This window comes from Vulpes vulpes, chromosome 1 (genome assembly GCF_048418805.1).
Source record: "Vulpes vulpes isolate BD-2025 chromosome 1, VulVul3, whole genome shotgun sequence".
In the NCBI taxonomy this organism is placed as follows: Eukaryota; Metazoa; Chordata; class Mammalia; order Carnivora; family Canidae; genus Vulpes; species Vulpes vulpes.
Genome location: NC_132780.1, coordinates 161,290,928 through 161,312,097, shown reverse-complemented (window position 1 = coordinate 161,312,097; position 21,170 = coordinate 161,290,928). Strand labels below are relative to the sequence as shown.

The following is a 21,170-nucleotide window of genomic DNA, read 5'->3' as shown; positions in this document are numbered from 1 at the left end:
TTCATCTATTCTATTCACATTTTTGTTCCCAGCATCTAGTGCAGTACCTGTACAAGGTGGGTACTCAATAAATGTAATGTAATTAATCAATTAATGGACTGAATTCAGATATAAGCTATCTAAAAAACGAAAAAAAAAAAAAAAACATATCGCCCTCTCAGTCTAGCTTTGGTTATTCCATCTTGGATAGAAATATAAGAAAATTTCACTTTACTCTTAAGAATTTTATAAAAAATAAACAAAAAACAGAGGAAGTGAGTTAATAACAGCAACCAATATCCATCCTCATGTAGACATCACAGGTGTAGACTGGGGGAAACTTAAAGCCCAACCCATCTATAGGGGGCAACTGCTACTTTATAGGAATGTGGGCACGATGTTGCCAGATGATCCCATTTTTCAAGAGAAGCCAAATTACCCAGATTTTTATCTGAAAAGTTTAAAGTTTTCATTTTGGCAATAACTCAGAATTTTCATAAACACTGTCCAGATCAGCACTGTGCAAATGAAGTGAAAACAGTGACTGCTTATGTTAGCATGCTTGATGATGTGACAAAGCAAAAAATCATGAAAACACCTTTCTTCTCACTAGTTAGGATTTTAGACATACAAGCACCCATCACATCTCTTCATGAGATTGCAAACTCTTTGAAGGCAAAGAAACATTTAATCTATCTCTGTATCATCCACAAAGCCCAAGTGCAGTGCCACCACAGCACCTTATAACTATTTGTTAAATTAATGATTGATTTAGCAAACAAAACAAAGACAAACTTAATTTTGATAGAATTCTTTAATATTTCATAAAACAAAATGTAATTATTTTTCAGTAATTTATAATCTGATTCAAAAATTGAAAATATATCTCTTGAAAGGTTCCTTCTGTGACAAAAAATAACAAAACAAAATACTACTAATATAATGTTAATATAAAATAAATACAGTCTTAAAATAATACACTGAAATAAATTTAGTTATGTTTACAGGAAAATTGATATTTTCTTAGCCTAGGTTTATAATGGATTAAAATCCTTATAATTATTGTATTTTCCTTTCAGTAATTCTTGTTCTACTTTCAAAGCCAAAAGTGATTTTGCTTGCCAAAACTGTATTTTGAAGAAAAATTTCTCTTTTCTCTTTTAAAAACAATACATTACAAAACATTTCAGCTCTTATAGACTATGTTTCTTGTTTATACCACACAAGCACACTTAATGTGACACAGAATAATTTCACTGGGTCTTGCCAAAGTTTCTATTATAAAAGAGGCCATATTAGATTACTGTTCTGCTACCAGAGAGATATAATGACAGCTTGCCATGTATAAGATACCCATGCTTGAATATTTTTGAATGAAGTGTAATTTCCTATAAGAAATTCTATCCACTGCTTATTCATGATATTTCCATTAAGAAAAATATTGTTGATCCTTACTTGCTGAACTAATTCATATATATATATATATATATATAAATTTTCATTGGGATATTTTTTACCTTCCCTCCATTTTGTACACATTGTATATAGTTCAATGCTATACATGGAAAATTCATCCATATAAATTAATACTAACCTAGATTTGAAGAGCTCAAAGTTTAGTGAAATTTGAGTATAATTAATCTTTTATTTCCCATTGTTTACATTTCTTCATATTAATGAAAGTCACCTAAATATTCATGGACAGGTGAGAGCAAAAATATACCAAATTAACAAAATGTTCAATCTAAAATAAATTGTTTTAATGTGACTAAGTAAAAGTCACTGAGAGCTAAATTAAGTCTTTCCAAATTATCCAAAGGTGCCAAAGGAAATTTGCCGCCTGCAGAGTTCTCTTTACACTAGCCCCTGAGAGAACTAGTTCTAGATATGATCTGGAGTGTCTCTGAAGTCTCATAATTCACATATTTTAGGCTCCTTTGAACTTATAATTTATTTCAATGTTGAAAAAAATCTAAAATGTAGTTTTCATCTGCTCTCTGATGTTCTCTATACGTATAGCAGCCCTCTGTTCAATCATAAAGTGGAAAGAAACACTATTAACTCTAGAGGAAGTGGCGGAGAATCAAAAGTGGGGCTCCTTATAGAGACCAGCTATGGCAGAAGGCAATGTCCAGATCTGAGAACCAGTGAGATTTGATCCCACTAAAAAATTGATTTCCTAAAGATCTTAACATTACAGCACTTCCTTCTTAGTGTTAATAGAGAGATTTTTAAATTCTCTTTATATTTTCTCTACTTCCTCACTTTTTACAAAGAGCATAAATTGTATTAATGACCATTTATAAAACAACACTACTATTTTCAGGTTAGGAAAAAATAATTCTGTTCTTTAAAGTGAACTATAAAGTAATCTGATATTTTTCAAGGTCAGAGATGAGGGAGAATTAACAATAAAAATATTTTTTTCTATTATGGGAGGCAAAAAATCATAGTAGTCTATAACTGCCTATCTAAAGCCTTCGGAATAGTTCAGTCACTGAGGCAATAAGAAAAGATGAAAGAACCTTCAAATGAAAATACACTTTTCCCAATATTTTCTCCATATACTTCAAACAGAATATCTTATTACAAAGTACTAGTACCTATACTTATGAAGTTGGATACAAATGAACATTTTATTAAACATGAAGGAGTTCACCATACAGGACTTTAAAAATAGGCCATATTTGTCTACATAGCCTACAGCTCACATTCTCTAGATATTCTCACTTGATTAATGGAAAATCCTTTGCTGATCAAAATTTATTTAAAATCTCTTAAAAATGTAAATAAAATGATGATATCTAAAAAAGAAATCTGTATTACAGGAAAGATCTTGGCATGAGATGGAAGAAATATCTAACCATTCTTTGTATATGTAATTGTTATTAAATAGGGCTCTACATCCGCTGTCTTTTGGATACATGGTATGAATGTAGATTCTCCCTAACTATGAAGTACTTTTTCTTACAAGCCAAAATACCTAATACTCTACTATTAGAGCTTTCTTCCTCTCTGGAAAGTCCTTGTATTTATAAAACATAAGCTCTGTTATTACCACTAAAATAGTCCCTAAAAACTGGTCATATAATACTAACAAATTGTCTAATAATTAATTATCACCTTGGAAAGAATAGAACAGAGATCTATGAGCTTGTGATAAAGCAAGGAAGTTGACAGAGAAGGAGGAATAAATCCAGAGCAGGAAATGCCCGAGTTAGAAGGCCAAAATGTCATTGTCCCAATCCCTGAGCAACACAAGCATCACCTTCAGGCACTGGGAGAGAAAAGTTCCAAAAAGAAAGGTGATGCCAAAGGGGAGATGCAACCAAGATTAACCCTGACTAATTTCCCTTGCCTGTGCTGTCAACTTACATGCCTATTCCCTACGAGGCATCTCCACTTGGATGGATATTAAATGGACCTCTAGTTAAATAACTGAAATTGAACTTTGTTCAAAACATCCCTTTACAAGAATTCTACATCCCAGCGTGCCTGGGTGGCTCAGTTGGTTAAGCATCTACCCTCAATTCAGGTGATGATCTCAAGGTTCTAGGATAGAGCCGGAGACTCGAAGCATTTTCAAAATATATGTGGAAGCATAAGGAAAGTGCCATATACTTAGAGAAGGAACTCTGTGTAGAAAATATCTTTCAACTAACATCTTCTTCATGAAGATAGAAGTGTTTTCAAATATATTTGTAGAAGCGTAAGGAAAGTGCTTGTCCCTCTCCCTCCCTCCACTCTTGTGCTCCTTCATAATCTCTCTCTCTCTCTCTTTCTCTCTCTCTCTCTCTCTCTCTCTCTCTCTCTCTCTCCTCCTCCTCCACCTCCTCCTCCTCCCTCCCACCATCACTCTGCTAGACAGAGGTCAGGATGGAACTTGAACTCGGGACTTCTAATTCCAAGGTCAGTTTTTTTCCAGTATATCAAGTTGCTTGCATCCTCTGGGTTAAGAATAAAATTTCCCTCATTACTGACCTGACTTAAAAATAATGTTATGCGGCTATAGGGAAAGGGAAAATAAAGCTGCTTTTCTGAATAATAGGTGAGATGGGTGGCATATAAATAAATAGCAAATATTAGTACCAAGAAATGAATAGTTAAATATTTACAATTGTGATAATATTAACAACAACAATAAATCACATTTGAGGTTCAGAGCAAAGCATTCATTATGACATCTGCATATCTTAGGTAACCAGTATCCATGAGGGGAAGTTAATTACAGTTGTTTCTTCTAATCATATTTTGAGCATAGATCAGGAAGTATTGCAAACCACACAGTAATGTCTTTAAAATAGGGCTATGATCTGTTGGGTTTTAAGAAAGATATCCATATTACAGAAGGTGATAATCAATCAGGAGTATTTTCTGTATACTTTTTAGAGATCATTTCTTAGAAAAATTAGGATTTACCACCAAGCATTTCTTTAAAAATGAGTGCAATTTGCAGGAAGTTGTAAAAATTATGAGAATAGCATGAATACTAATAATTATGCTATGTGAAGAAAAGCATGAAGTATTCTGATAAAGAGTGCCTCAGTGTTTATTCCACTAGTGTGAAAATATATTTGAATTTTAATACCTTAGGAAGAATATCAATAGAATGGCAACCTGACTAAAAAGATGAGTGATTCCTTAAAGTGTAAAAATAATGATCACAAATGTGACTATTTCAAATGATTATGGAAGAAGAACCCTTAGCACAGATTCTACATTAATGCTTTCTTGGCATGGGGATCAGTGTAAGTTTCTATCCCATTCATCCCTTGAGGTGTGAAATCAATGCCAAACATAGCTATATACAAAGTTAACTTAATAAAGTTGAAGTGTCTGGTCTCTCAGGGACAGAAGGATGTCAGCTGAACAAATAACAGGCATTTCTGGCTGTCCAATTAATGAGAAACCAATAAGAATACCCTAACTGGATAAACTCTGCTTTTTCAAACTCCCTTCCAGATGGGGAGCATTGCAGGCATGAAAAAATCATGAAACTTAAAAAATAATTCACTCTTTTAAAGTACATGCAAATATTTATTGATAAAGTTGTTTTGTGGGGAGTTGGAATCGGGGAGTAGATCTCATTTATTTTCCATGACTAAGCTCTAATGGTTTGTTATCAAGAAAAATAAAGACTATAATGAAGCTCATAAATTTATTTACTTCTTTGTATATTAATTGGTAGTTTTATTGTACAGCAAGTTCAATTTGATGTATTTGTTCAGTATTCCTAGAAGGACCATAATTTGTAATATGGGAACTGACATCTCTGTCTCATGTATGGAAAAAATAAAGGACAAAACTAAACTGCAGAACAAGAGGGGATTAGAAAGAAAAAAATGTGACTGCCAGTTTCTTTTTTGTTCTTTTACCTAACTAAATAATAAGTAATATGAGGCAAGAAGTGAAATGTAAAATGAAGAGTAACAAACTTTTATAATTTCAGTGCTCATAAACTAGAAAGAGGACATAATTATTCTAGAGAAATTTCATTTTATATATGGTGTTCCAAAAATCAAGCATTATACACACTTGGATAGCAAAGTGTTTTAAAAATTTAGTTACTAATTACCACAGTTCCAGAGGTAATTCTTCAACTAGCTCATAGCACAAAGCTTGAAGCAAAGCCCTTTTTTTAAAAGTGCTATTTTGGTAGGGATGAAGTGAGTTTTCCAGATCATATTTAGCAAGACCAACATTTATTTACCTTTTTGCTTTTAAAATGAAATAGCTAAATGGAAAAAATCTATTTTTAAATATCAAGAACTGGCTTCCAAATTAATTCTTCCATTCTAAATAAGCATGAGGCAGAGTTTATGAAGAACTTCCGTATTTACAAGTATCAATGGGGCCTTTGACTTTCTGAATATCTTCCAGGAAGAGAAATATGATACAAGTTACATTTCCTGAGAGTGAAGTGAGAGATGCTTGGAGTTTATAGTAAGTCATTTCTTTCCCAGCTGACACCCACCATCACCTGTCACGTTACAAGCAATTTGGCTAGCAGGGCCTGGAAGGTTTGTCTGAAATGCCTTCCCCACAAGCTGGGTGGTGACGTTTAAGTTCCACAGCCACAGCTTCTGAACTCTTAGTTTTTTTGTGCTTGCTTGCTAAGGGAATTCAGACAGATTATTAATGGGAAAGCAAAGCTTGGATGAATGACTCTGATAATCCAATGTCTGTCATGATTAGCACTTGTTCATTGTGACATTGTAAATGACTTCCCATTGAAAACAAGCCCTTCTACTACATGACACTCAGATAACAAAAATCAAGGGTAGACTAGAGAAGCTGCTCTTCATAAAGGCTTGGAAGGCTAATTTTTCAGATGTCTCCACCCAAAAAAGAAAATAAATCCTGGATCAAACCTCATCCCCAAGTGGTCCTGAGTCTGGGGGCTTGGCTTCTGCCTCAGGATCATTTGGATCTAACTGAAAACTGTGATTTTCCGGGTGGCATATATTCAGCTATTTGTTTGTTCATTTCCTAAAATGTAATGCTATTGCTCTAACACCTTCACTTTATTTTAAACAGCTTTATTGAGGTCTAATTGATATACTGTGGTTTCTCTTCAGATCTTAAAAATCCTTTACCTTTCACTTTATTTTTCATGTAAAGTTCAAACTCCTTAGCCTGGTACATAAGTCCACTCAGAACAGCACCTCAGCCTCCGTTTTCAGCCTCCTCCACCCTGCAGACACATTCCCACCAACTGTGTTCACTATCACATGGGATTTCTCACCATTCTTCAAACTGCCTTGACCTTTAAATGATACTTCCTCTAACTACATTGGCCCCCTAGCTCACCTGGCAAATCTGCATTTATCCTTCCAGCCTCTATTTTACACATCGTTCGTGCAGCCTTCCCTCGTTCTCTCAAAATGGCTTCATCTGTTCACCTGTTCATCATCTTCATCTATATACATACATCTAAAGATTGCTACTATATTCCATAATAGCTAAATGTCAACATATCTATCTTCCCAGACAGAAATAACTCAACGCCAAGCACCATGTCTTTATTTCTCCTTAAATCCTCAGTGCCTGGCACCTAGTGAGTCTTCTGCATCATTTGGGAAGCAAATAAAATACTTTATTAGAATTTCTTCTTTCACTGCCATCAAAGCTGAACTGAGAAATAATAGGGACAGCATATTATAAAATATTTTTTTCTGTATACCTCATAAACAAAGGGAATTTTACATTCTTATCATGGGTAAATTAGAAGAGAGATAGAAGTGAAAGTTAATAGGGAGGAATGCCTAGTCCCTATCTATGAGCTTTTGAGTGCCTGAAAAAAAGAGTGCCAAGAGTGGATTGGCTTATATTTGTTAAATACACTGTGAGGGTCTGTGCCTTGGGCACAACCTTGAGGACTGGGGGACTGTAAGAGAGATGGTCATTGAACCCATACCTTTAGCCCCCAGTGCATATACACATACCCTACTCAGTTGTAGCCACAAAGCAACTCTGGTACCTAAGAGCTGAGGATGAACAGCCACGAATAGAAGTTGACTAGGACCCATGGAATGGCATTTTCATGGAAAGGATTCCCAACAAAAGCAAGGTGACGTGCATAAAACAAGGAGATTAGAACACCAGGACAAGAGTGTACTTTCTTCTGAACATGAGCACATGTGCAACACAGTTGGGGCTCCCCAAGATAACAAGAGTTGTTTTTAAGAGGGTCTGGTTCTACAGTTGTGCAGGTAGAAAGTAGAAACCATCACAATTTAGGCACTGATGTTAATATGACACCCCTTGAACCCAATATTAATGAGTCCTGGGAACATTTAGATTATCTGAGCCAGAATGAGATCAGCATTACATGAAAACGATATTGAACCACCAAAAGAGGAAGCAATTTTGCATGACGATTTAAGTGAGGGCTGTATTTAAAAGGTAGGGTGTGTACTAAACTTTCTAGGATATATAAGATTCAAGTTGGCAAAAATGATGGGCAGAATATGACAGGTAGAGAGAAACAGGTACAGAAAGTCTGTGTAGAGAAAGACTTAGGTCAGGGGCATTCGAGACAGGACAGTGGTCACCGGTAACTTTGAAAGAAATTTTAGAAGTGTTCAAGAAGTCCTGTGAGACACAAGGGGGTTAACAGATGTGTGAGGAAGTCAAAGTGGTCAGTAACATTATTCCTTTGGGAAGTCTGGGAGTAAAAGGGACTGCCAAAGGAAAATGTTTCTAGAACAGAAAAGGATTAAGTATATACTTGTAGACTAAGAGGCCGGGATACTTTGGAGAGGGACACTGAAAACAGAAGAGCAAAAGGGATCGTGGGTGGATCAAGGTATTAGAGGAGGCTGGCAGGGAGAAGATTAAGAGCACAAGTGAAGGGGTTAAACTTCAGGGTTAACAGAAGGGTCGCCTCTAGAGAAGACAGCTGACACAGGGAAATTCTCAACTAGAAAAAGTTGAGATGGTTCAAATAGGAGGAATACCTTCGGTGCAAAACATCTGGCCAATTCAATCTTGTATTCAACCAACCAGATGTTCATTCTATACGGCACTACCATGTGTGTCCATCTGAACTGAAATTTTCACTGACCTTCCTTGTAATTGCTGCTAAATTACATGGATATAGCCATGGGGAGAGGAATAATTAAAGTCAATTATTTGAATATATTATTCAGCTTAAAATTATAACTATTTCACCTAACCTGGAATACATGTATTTTAGGACATACAAGTGTTATCTAAAATGAGGCAATAGACAAGGTATTCCAAGCTTATATGAGTCACATAAAATACTATAATCAGCTTTTGGCTACCTTGCTTATTTCCTGATCACCCTTCATGGTTAAGTTGAAGGAATTGAAATGATAATAAATTAATAGTTTATTAGCTAACACAATTATTCTTTCTTGATTGACATACATTTCAAAGTTTATCATTGAAATTAAAATTTTATCTCACTATCTGATTCTGTGTCTGAGAATGGGGATTAGACTATCCAATGCTATTTTATGAAACAGAATCTGGTAAATCTACAAAAAGCCTGTCAAGTCCTTATAAAGTTCTTAAGTACTAGCATAACAAAATATCATGCATTACTACAGTCAATTCTCTGGCCAATTTATAAATTTAAAATCATGCTTAAATTTAGGTTTATGGCCATTATAAAAGCAATACATTTGCAACCACCTAAGGTTAATAACTAATTAATCCTCATCGCATTTTTATGAGTCAAATAAGATTAACAATGACTTGAAGTATATGCCTTTATGCCTTCTTTCTTTTCTATACTCTGAAAACCTGCAGTGCACACTCCACAGATACATACTTACAATCCCCACCCAAGTAAAAGCTCTGCTATCTCTTATAAGGTTTGATTTATTGTATAAAAAGATGTGTGAAGAAAGAAGAAAAATCAAATATATAACATAACAGTAGTAGATTAATCAATGCCTATCAAATTGGTCCGAATAATTACCAAATACCTTAGTTTTTTTACTTTATGATAACATTTGCATTATTATGACTCCTAAGTCATATATTTAACTGGTGCCTCACTACTTTCAAGGTAAGTGGCATAAGGATATTTTAAGATAAGATAAGTTCATGCAATTGGCCATAATAAAATAGGAAATAAGCCCCAAGGACATCCTGTATCACACTGTACCTATAGTCAATAATCATAATATATTGTACACTTAAAAATGTGTTAAGAGGGTAGATTTCATGTTCTTTCTGAAACAAAATAAATGAAACAAAACAAAAATAAAATAAAGTAGATATAAATATTGTAGAATCTTTACACATATGATAAATTACTGATAGGCTTTACCATTCCCCAAGCACTACTGAATTACATGAAATCTAAAGGAGAAAAATCACATTTTAGTAGCCATTTCTATACAAAGCAATTTGTTATTGGAATGTATCAACATCCGTAAATTTTAAATTTTTTAGAAAAAAAATAACATCGATCCTTGTGATTGGTTCTTGTTATAGAAATATAAATATTTCCATGCAATCTGAAAATCTATATAATAATACTCTTAAAATTCTGTTCTATCTAATATACATAATTTGGCTATATTGTAGGATTTAAAGAATTCAGTAATTGTAAGCCTATCAGGCTTGTTTTTTTCCATCTTAAGAATATATGACTTAATAATTTACCTCATATTTTTGGTATAGGAAACTATAATTAAGGAAATACAGTGATGACACAAGAATTATGTCTAACAGTCAATCTCTTATAAACAGCTGGACAACTTTTTAATTAAGTCACTTTTCCTTACATTGCAAACTTATTATCTACAAAATGATGAGATGGCCTTATAAAAACCCAAGGGGTACATAAATAGTCATTCTCTATAGTTTAATAGAATTGTGAAGTAATCCTCCTAAAATTAGAAGCTTTAGTATCAGAGTTCTAAACATTGTTTTGAGCCACAGAGTTTCACTGTTTTTGAGAACTTGGAGAGACCCCAAAGAAGAGCAATAAAATGAAAGATAGATTAGAAAGCCAGCCCTTATGAGAGAAAGATTGAAAATCAGCCTTGTGTGGGATGCTAAAGGAAGTTGAGTTTTTATGAGAGAGGTGTTGCACTGAGTCCCATGGCCAATGCTTGATGATAGAAGGCAACACATCTCAGTTTCTTCTTGGTCAAGCCATCATGTGTCTTTCCAGCAGGTTCCAGAAGGTAAGACTAGGCCCACATTCTTTTACCATTGTAATCCCAGAGCCTAGGAAAGTACTCAGTCCATAGTGAGCTCACCAAGTGATTATTGAATAAAAAGGGTGAGCTCTATACTACCCTGCATTCACTACAGTGATTTATTGAATGTTACCTCTTATTTACCCTTCAGCGGAACAAAAACATTTCAGGAATCCCAATACTTATATAGTAAGCTACAGCTTTTATTTGTAATTGCTACAAGACTTTAGTTGAAACAACAAACTTAATGACAAAATTTTTAAATGATAATGTCTAATGCTACTGAAGATACTGGATATTATACCGAATAGAAGGATAAAACAATGATAAAACATAATTAGAAGTATATATCAAGATGTCTAAAAATGAACTAGCAATTTCACTGTAAAAATCAATCCTATGGAAATAATTTTAAACGCAGAGAAAAACAACTTTCTTCGATGTTGTGGAGTTAATTATAATGATAAAAATCTGGAAGTAATGTAAAGCTCCATGTAGAAAAGACATGCACATAGGGTGAATCTTTCAGCACTAGTACAGACAAGGATAGATCATGCTACAATATACAAAGCAGCTTTCCTTATATTTAGGATTATTATATTTAGGATTATTTCCAAGGGAACTGTTAAGGTTCAGAGAACTTGAACAACTCTTAAAAAACACTACCCATCTTACAAATGTATAATTTGGCATTTTTCCTACTTGTGGAGGGTTATTATGTTTTTAAAAAACACAAAATGCAAGTGAAAATAGCTCCTCCTAGCTCTCTTTTTTCCATGTAAAGCTGTGAAACTAAATAGCCCTTACTTCCAGAAAGCAACCACCAATATAATGAAAGGGAGAGAAAGCAACCACCAATATAATGAAAGAAAGAGAGAGAGAGAGAGAGTTTCCTCCTCTTCACTGGAGATTTATTTATTTGTAACAAAAGCTAAGGGGACCCTATCTGTCAATTATGCTACTGTGTCTAGCTATACTATCCAAGCTCACAAAAGCGTATTAAAGTTAATCTCTGTTGATTATTTTTTTCACACATAGCTCATTTCCCCTCATTCTTAGGAACTATTTCAGTTGCAAAAGACACCAGCTCATAGGAATAATCCTAAATCAGAGAGACTACCGACTGGAAATACACATAAGCACTCCCATCTCCCCTCTTTCTGCTATTGGGTCACAGCATTCTAATCTGCTGAACCTAATATGGCCTCAGAATCCTTCTCAACACAGTACTTCAGAGAGCCACTGGCTATCAGTCACAGAACCTAAGAAATAAGGCTCTTTACCATCCTTGGATTCAATAATAAATCAGGAAATTGACTTTCCTGCTATATTTGAAATCAAATTATTTACCCATTGGCAAGTCAAAAAAGGGAGCATTGCCCCTTCAGAATCAATAGTACATGAGAATTCTACATTTAGCGGCTCTTCTAAAATATTCAACTACCAAGACTTTTTATTTTGTTATTAGAGGCATTTTTATTTAAAACATTTTTTAAAGAAGCAACTAAAGAAAGATTAAGAACTATATGATCCCAAGAAAATGAGGTGCTCCATAGTATGTGCATGTTTTGTGTATATTTTCTCTCAAAACTTCACCACTTTGCCTAATAATTGCCAAAACACAATTTAAAGATAATCAGAGTATGATCATCTGGGATATAGCTCTCAATATATATAGAAATAATGAACTATTTCTTTTGTACAACCAGGGATACTTGAAGATACCAGAAGCCAAGGAAATCTCCTCTAAAAGATAATTCCAAAAAACTAGGTAGCATGCTACCCAGAGTCTTTTTTTAAAGGATTTTATCATTTATTTGAGAGGGAGAGAGAGAGAGAGAACAAGCACGAGCTGAAGGGAGAGGCAGAGGGAGAAGCAGACTCCCTGCTGAGTAGGGAGCCAGGTTCAGGCCTGGAGCCTGACCTTGAGCTCCATCCAGGAATCCCCTGGAATCATTACCTGAGCCCAAGGCAGATGCTTAACTGACTGAGCCACCCAGGAACCCTGACCACTTAGAATCTTTTAGCAAATATTTTCATTTGCTCTCCCAAGGAATACCGAGAAATGAACAAATTTAAGGTAAAACCAAACATAAAGCCCCTTCGATGTTCCTAAAGCATGTGTCACCTTTAAGTGTACAATAATGTTATCTGAAGGGCTTCTGCAAGAGTAGCCCTTGAGATTCCCATGTTATGCCAGGCTCAAGGCAAGGAGGATGCCCAAAAGTATCTGACCAATAGGCTCATTAAATTCTCCCCTTATGAATCTCACCTGGAGGATGACAAAACTCTAAAAATAAGCTCAGGTACAGAAAGAATCCTCATTTTCCGTGTAAAATAGCATGTGCCTTTCCCCATACTAATTCTGCAAGGCAGCTTATTTACAAACATAAATAGCTGCAACTTTACTCCAGTCTCACTGAAAAATCAAAATGGCATCATGCAAGAGAAGCACCCTAGCATACTTGGCTCAATGAGTGAAATGTAAATGGAGATGAGCCAAGCTACTTGACACTGGCTAGTCAGCTTAACCAGATACCCTCCAGTTTCCTGTAGTAGAGGTACCAGGTTCTGCCCTGCAGAGCCAGGGAATTTACTTACATTGAGAGCCCAGGGATCATGCAATGATTTAGAGCTAAAAGTCAGAAAATAAGTGGCAGGTCTTGGCTAATATCTATTATTACGCATATTCAAAGGGGCAGCAAGATTGCCAATGTTACTACTTAAAATTAGTCAAATCTTCTCATGTTAAGTTCTAGTGAATTTTTAAAAGTTTTCCCACCAATCCTTTAGCCACCTGGACAGAATTACAGAGGTTTAAATTGTCAGGAAGAAGGCAGAGAGAAAATCCACCTTAATTTTTTGGGACAAATTTTATTACCTTTCTTAAATTCTTTAATTAATTTATCTCCTGCTAGTTAAAAAACTAAATCTAAATCTCTGTATATATGATATAGATGAGATACATGTTGACTTTTCTTTTTTTAAAATATTTTATGTATTTATTCATGAGAGACACACAGAGAAAGAAGCAGAGACATAGGCAGAGATAGAAGAAGGCTCCCTGCAGAAAGCCTGATGCTGAACTTGATCCCAGGACCCAGGGATCACAACCTGAGCCAAAGGCAGATGCTCAACCACTGAGCCACCAAGGTGCCCCCTTTCTTTTCCTTTTTCTTTTTTTTTTTAAGACATAATGACTTTTCTTTGGGTATTCACATCCTTAAACACAGAACTGTTGTACCCTGAAGGTTCAATGCCTACATACAAAGCCACCTAAAAGCCGCCCCCAGCAGCACAAGTCTGTACTGTCCTATCTGCCGAAATTCTCCACCTCTTCCATCACCCATTCTATCCCCCAGTATCAGATTGCTTTCATAACACTCTTATTTCTTACCAATTAATGAGCAGTTTACTTTTAAGGAACCACACCATTAAACTAAAAGCACCTAAAGTATCACAAAATAGATTTAAAAGAAAATTTTCTCAAGGAAAAAGTGAGCTAGGGAACTAGTTTACACAGAGCATCTGAGGATAGGCAACAAGATGATTAATTACCTTTGAGAATTCAAATGTGAAGACTCTCAACAACCCTATCTGGTAACTTAAATATTAGGCTACTCATTAAGAAGTGAAAATATCCATATATGCTTTCACACAAAAACATCTGTGTTAGGTATTAAAACCAAAGTTTTAATGCTTTTTCACTGCAGTATATTCATAAAACAGAATGTTCATCTTGGACTCAAATATTAATATCAAGAATGTGTATGCCCTATCTGCTTTCCAGATGATTCAAGCTTTCTGAATATTTATATATCCATCTTCCAATTACATGTGGACCATATGGGGAAGTATTATTGCCCTGTAAAGTGGCTGATCAATTGTCAGTATTTAATGGCATGTGATACTTTCTTTTTTTAAAATCCCAGGCTTATCAGTAGAAAACAAATAGTAAAGAATAACAAAGGAAAACTTTGGTAAATTAATTTTGAAATGAAATGTGTATCAAGAACATCTTATGCTGATATCATTATGTTATTATGCATTCTATACAACATAGAAGAGGAATACCTAAGGCTATTTTCTTTTGTTTTAATTTATTATGAAGCATACTAAATGCAGAAATGATTTCAATAAATATCAATCTTTTGTCTCTAAATCTACATTGTGTCTTATGTTTTAAAGTTCACATTTGAAATTCTTCCTTGGTTATATCTATTTTAAACATAATACTTCTTCAAAATGGATTTAATTACTATTAATTTCTATTACTTAATTACTATATAAAGATTATGCCTGTATCTTTGGTGAATGGCATTTATACCATAGAATAAGATCAGGTTGCAAAGATGATTAATAACAATGAATATATAAACAGCTCACTTACCGCAGCATTCAAGTAAGTATGACACCATTGAGAAAATTATCCTTTAAACAAATTTTGGAGCTTCCTTAGAAAAGAGTTTGTGTAGCATTATTAAAATGTAAAGAAAAATTGTTATTTTACTTACATGGTATCTCTAATAAGAAATGCACTTCCCAGTTTGAAACAGGTTTTATCACCTTCACAAAATGCACGTCTCAGAGAAAAGCTCTCTCCTAGGTCAAAACCTATAAAATGTGATAAATGATTTAATCCAGTAGTTAAATTACAAAACTCACAGAGATATTGATATCTTTAAATGGGACTTTTTTTGGTTTTCCTTATCTTAGACTGGTTTATTTCAAATAAAATCCTGTTGTTTGGGATCAGCAAAATTTCTTGATTTAATTTTTCTTCTTTTAGGATGTATACAGGAGGATGAAATACATTTTGAAAGACTCAAATTTTAATTTTCTTTGACCTAGTAATTATCCTAAGAAAATAATTAGGGCAGCTTGTTGTAGCATTTCTGATGTCTAAAGACAGAAAGTTAGTTAAGTAAAAAATATTACAGCAATTCAACAGAAATTTAAGTAGTCTTGTTTTCTAAAAAAAAATCATACCTTAGAGGAATATATGTTGATGTGCGAAAATGCTTTGATTTGAAATTCAATATACATATTATGATTATATGTGTGTTGGGAGGAGACAAAGACAGAGAAAGAAAGATAGGAATATTACACCAAAAATGGGAATCATGGCTGTCTTTAGGCAGTAAGATCTTTCTCATAAATTTTCTTTTCCTCTTTCAAAGTTTCTACAATGGATACAACTTTTATAATTTTTTTCTCCAAGAGGCTGAGTTGTCCTTAGTTAATACAGTACTCTGCTCTTAACATATTTTCTACATCACTTATCTTATTTATTTTTAATTTCTCATATTGATGTTATCTTAAATTACAATGTCAAAGCATCGCTTGTGATATAATACACATACGGTAAAAACTTCAAACAAAACGCTTCTTTCCAAAGGATTATGATGCTTACCTGAAACTTCAAGTTTAGCTCTGTTGTCCTGTGAAAACTGATGTCCCTCTGTTCTCAGTACAGGACACTGTTTTTCTATTTAAAAAAAAAAATGAAGGTGTACACTGAATGTTTTAATCAATTCAAATAACTTTGAATCAGACAATACAATTAGAAACTTAAAATGAAAATAATAAACCATTTCACTAAATTTCTATAGATTGAAGATAAGATTACTCACCTCACAGTATGTTTGTGAGGATTACATATGCCTGGTACAGAGTTAATGTTTGTGTAATCTATTATTATTATTATTATTATTACTACTACTACTACTACTACTACTATTCTAACTTTCTAATTGCTATACATTTTTTACATTATGAAATTATCTAGCTTTAACATCATTACATTTTCACATTCAAAATATATTCTAATATTAAAACAAACTGCTACTATTTTTGAAAAAAAATTTGATTCAGGTTTTCTTGCCAGGTGATACTGAACTTTAAATCAGAAGGGGACTGTTATGGACTGAATGTCTCCCTCCAAATTCATATGTTGAAGCTTTGATCCCCAATGTAATGGTATTTGGAGGTAGGGACTTTGGACAGTAATTTGATTTGGATGAGGACATACAAGTAGAACCCTCATGATGGAATTCTGTCCATATAAGGAGCTCCTCCTCTCTTTACCAACAAGAAAACCAGGAAGAGGTCCCACAGCAGAACCTGGATGCTGGAACCCTGATCTCAAGCTTCCCAGCCTCTAGAACTGTGTGAAATAAATTTATGTTAAGCCATCCAGCCTATGGTATTCTTAGAACAGCCTGAATTGACTAAAGCAGCAATATACATGAAAGTTATCACAATAAAATTAAAAAGCAAAGATATCTGCCTTACAGAAGTGGCCTATAATTTTAAAAATTGGATTAAATCATTAAGAAAGTATTAGTTATGTGCTAGGGCACCTAATGATACTTAAAAAAATAAAAGATAAAAGTAGTCTCCACTCAACAATGAATGTACATATTCAACACTACCACATCTTAACACAGTAATATACATACATGCATTAACTTTTAGTTATCTGAGATATGTTTAAATCAAATTCAAGCTAGATTCTGAGAAAGTAATAGTCAATTTAGACAAAAATGTAGCCAAATTTTAGAATATGCCAAGGAACTGTATAACTGGACAGATATTCTTAAAATAATCAATTAACTATTTTGGCATCACACAAGAATGATCTTCATTCTTCAGGTCTAAATTCATGTTTGGATTGAATGACCTAAAAGTTTTTAATACAAAGGGGACAAAACTGCTTAAAACTCAGTCAATCTCTTGCTCAATGGGAAGTAGAAAGTACTGATTCCCAAATTAAACTGCTCAGCAAATCAGCCCTTCATTTAACAAATGTATCATGAACTTCAGGGGTGTTGACGGGGTATCATCTAAATATATTTAACTAGAAGAATAAATCAGATTCTAAATAGCGCTATCACTTAATCAGATTTAAAGGTTGTAATCCCCATACGTGAAATTATAGTACTGAATAATTTTAGAGATCACTTAGCTACTTTGGAAATTCCTCTCTCAGAGATCTTAACATGACTACAGGTCTGAAATGATGAGTAAAATTTGATATTTTGTAAACATTATCAATTTTTAAATCTAAATTCATAGTCATTTTGATAAAAGCCACGCATCTCATCAAGATCTCTGTACTGAAAACCAGAGAACATTGCCAAGGGAGACTGAATTCCTAAAATAATTGAAGCAATAAACTAAGTATTTACACTGGAAGACTCAATATTGTTACGATGTCAATTCTCAATTTTATCTCTAGATTCAGTACAGTTCCAATTTAAATCCCAATGATGTGTGTGTGTGTGTGTGTGTGTGTGTGTGTGAGAGAGAGAGAGAGAGAGAGAGAGAGAGACTGACAAGCTGATTTTCAAATTTATATGGAATTCCAAAAAACCAAAATAGTTAAAGCAAAAATGAAGAAAAAGCTGGAGAACTTATACCATTAGATAACAGAAATTTTTATAATGTGGTTGTGGTACTGGTGCACATATAGAAGAGGTCAATGAAACAGTGTCCAAAAACAGATCTTCATCTTGACCACAAAGGAGCCACTGTAATTCAGTGGGGAAAGGATGGTCTTTCCAGTAAATGTTTCTGGGTGAACTGGATCTCCACATAGGAAAACACTGAACCTTGACTCTTACAACATACAGAGAAATAAATTAGAGATGACATTAAACCTAACATGAAAGGTAAAACAATAAAGCACTACAGAAAAACAGAAGATCATCATGAACTCCAGGAAGCAAAAATTTCTTAAAGGGACACAGAAGGCACTTATTATAAAAGACTGATAAATTGGACTTCATTAAAATTAAATACTTATAAATCAAAGGACCACATTAAAAGAGTGAAAAGGAGACAAAGACTATTTCAATACCTACATCCGATAATGTATCATATATCAAAATACACAAAGAACTCTCACAAGTCAGTAAGAAAGAGACTGAAAATTCTATCTTGAACAGGCACAAAAAGTTTAAGCATTTCATAAAAGTGCAGATCCAAAGTGCCAACCATCATGTGAAAAAGTGCTCAACATCACTAGTAGTCAAGGGAGTGCAGATGAACAATGAGATACTGCTAAATGACTAAAACTTCAGAAACTGACAGTACCAAGTTTTGATGAGAATGTGGAACAAAAGAATTCTCCCACATTGCTTGTAGGAGTGGAAATCAGTGCAACCACTTTAGAAAACTGACAGGGTTTACTAAAGCTAAATATACATGAACTCTCTGACTTGGAAATTCCAAGGAAATGCCCATTTAATGCTTTAATGAGCATTAAAAATGAGTGTACCCTTTTAGAAGAGAATATACATTGTAACATTACTCATAACAGTATACAACTGAAAATAATCCAAATGTTCATTGACAAGAGAATAAGTGAATAAATTGTGGTATATACAATGAAAAATTGTACAGAATAAACTTCTGACACATGCAACAACCTGGGTGAATCTCACAGATGCATTATTAGGTGGAAAGAATACCATTCTCAAAAGAATACACGTTAATAATCTCATTTATTTGAGGTTCAAAAAACTATACAACTAATTTACGTCACAGTATAGGTTACAGTATAAGTTACCTTGGTGGGATGTCAACTGAAAGTAGATACAGGAAAGCCTTCTGGGGTTCTGGAAATGTTCTATAACCTGATCTGAGTAGTAGCTACACAAATGTATAAATGTGTATGTAAAAATTCATTAGACTGAGCATCTAAGATTTATTGAGCCTTAGTGAGTATAGTGCTTCATTAACATGAAGGAAACAGAATCCTGTAAGAAAATAAGCTAACAATGATTCTTCCAAAACAACTGAAATTCTGATTGAACTTTTATAATGACTTTGAATATGGCAGTTATAAATGAGGTTAACTTTAAATTCTCTACAATGTAGGTAGGACAAACCCAACAGGTGATTGACAAAACAAATCTCAAGACAGCAAAAAGGGAGTTCCTACTATGATGCTTTCATCATGAAAGGTATCCTGGCCTACCACCAAGTTGGAAACAATACATGTCTTATTTAAATTCTTCCAAAGGCTTAATGAATATATGATGATGTCAAAGTAATAAACCTATCACTTTGACATGAACGGAATTCAACATTTCCAGCAATATTCATGAAAGTAATTCTCCACTAAAGTCTTTAGTTTATGAAAATCAAATATAGCTTCATATATTTAGAACATGTGCTTTGCTGTAAAAATCTGAACAAAACAAAGGAAAACTTAACATTAATTGTTTGGGGATAAGATTCAAGGTACAATAACAATATGAATACATAAGTCTTAGGGATCCACTGCATACAAATGGCAAGGCAGTAGACAAGGCTATCACAAGTTGGATGTGTTAACTTCTATGAGTATTGACATACAGATTTTAATATAAACTAAAGCACACTTTTTGAGTAAATGTGTGTATATCTTGAAGAACTACTGACAAGATCCAAATATCTTATCAGGTAGACCAGAGGAGAATCACTGCAGCAGGGACACTTCCAAGACTCTCTGGAATGTTTCAAAAGTAATTACTAAATTTCACCACAAAAGAGATACTACTTGGGAACCCTTAATTGACAGATCTTTTGAAAAGCAAATGCAAAGGTTTCTGACAGTTCCTGCTAAGATGTTGTTGGTGATTGTCAGACCCACTTTCCAACTGATTTGCCTTGAAGGACCTGGGTAGCTCACCTGGTTAGAAGGTTCCTGAAAGGAGGGAAGCTGGGTTTGATTTGGGTAGATATGGGCATGGGGGCCAACACAGGACTTGAACCCATGACTGGGAGATCAAGACCTGAGATGAGACCAAGAGTCAGAGGCTTAACCAACTGAGCCACCCAGATAAGAGGCTTAACCAACTGAGCCACCCAGATACCCCTATCACTCTTCTTTTCTAATGTGCATTAAGAAAAATACTTTTCTTTACTCTGAGTGACAAAACTCATAACACAGAATTTGCCTCAGGATCATCAGACCAAAATATAACAAAAATAATATGCAAAAGTGACCAAACAAGAAAAAAAAAAGAAATGAGAACACAGTTATTTGAACAGAAAAGTCACAAAAGGTCACAAAATCTTCATAGCTTCTTGTGCGTTTTTGCTGTTGTTGTTGTTGTTGTTGTTGTTTTAATACAAAGCTGTTCCTCCAAAGAATACCTGGTTAGGAGTTGTAATTTTTATTGAATACTTGTAAAACTCTCCTTCATTTTAAAAATTTAGGAGTTGCAAAGTATATTTGTCAGTTCCATGGTACCATATTGAACATGAGGAAGTCCTAAAAACACAAAATAAAATTCTCTATATGATAGCATACTTACTACTCTGAGTTTAAGAGTTTCATGTGTGTCCATTAATTAAAGCCAAATTTCAGGGTAACAGTTTTTCCTTGTGATTGATGGAAAACTGATTTTATTTTATTTTTTTAATTTTTATTTATTTATGATAGTCACACAGAGAGAGAGAGACAGAGAGAGACAGAGACATAGGCAGAGGGAGAAGCAGGCTCCATGCACCGGG

General features: G+C 34.1%; 1 protein-coding gene across 4 annotated transcripts in view; it reads right to left on the bottom strand.

Annotated features, from left to right (window-relative positions):
* Window positions 1–21,170, bottom strand: part of COL19A1 (collagen type XIX alpha 1 chain) — a 312,174-nt gene that overhangs the window by 270,821 nt on the left and 20,183 nt on the right. For all 4 annotated transcript variants that reach the window (XR_011996755.1, XM_072735110.1, XM_072735118.1 and 1 more), the window contains exons 3-4: window positions 16,078–16,152; window positions 15,179–15,278 (exon numbers count right to left, since the gene is read on the bottom strand). Coding sequence is in view for 3 of the 4 variants with exons in the window: in XM_072735110.1 (XP_072591211.1) it covers window positions 15,179–15,278; window positions 16,078–16,152 (175 nt within the window). In the remaining variant the exon portion in view is untranslated. The remainder of the gene's footprint in view (window positions 1–15,178; window positions 15,279–16,077; window positions 16,153–21,170) is intronic.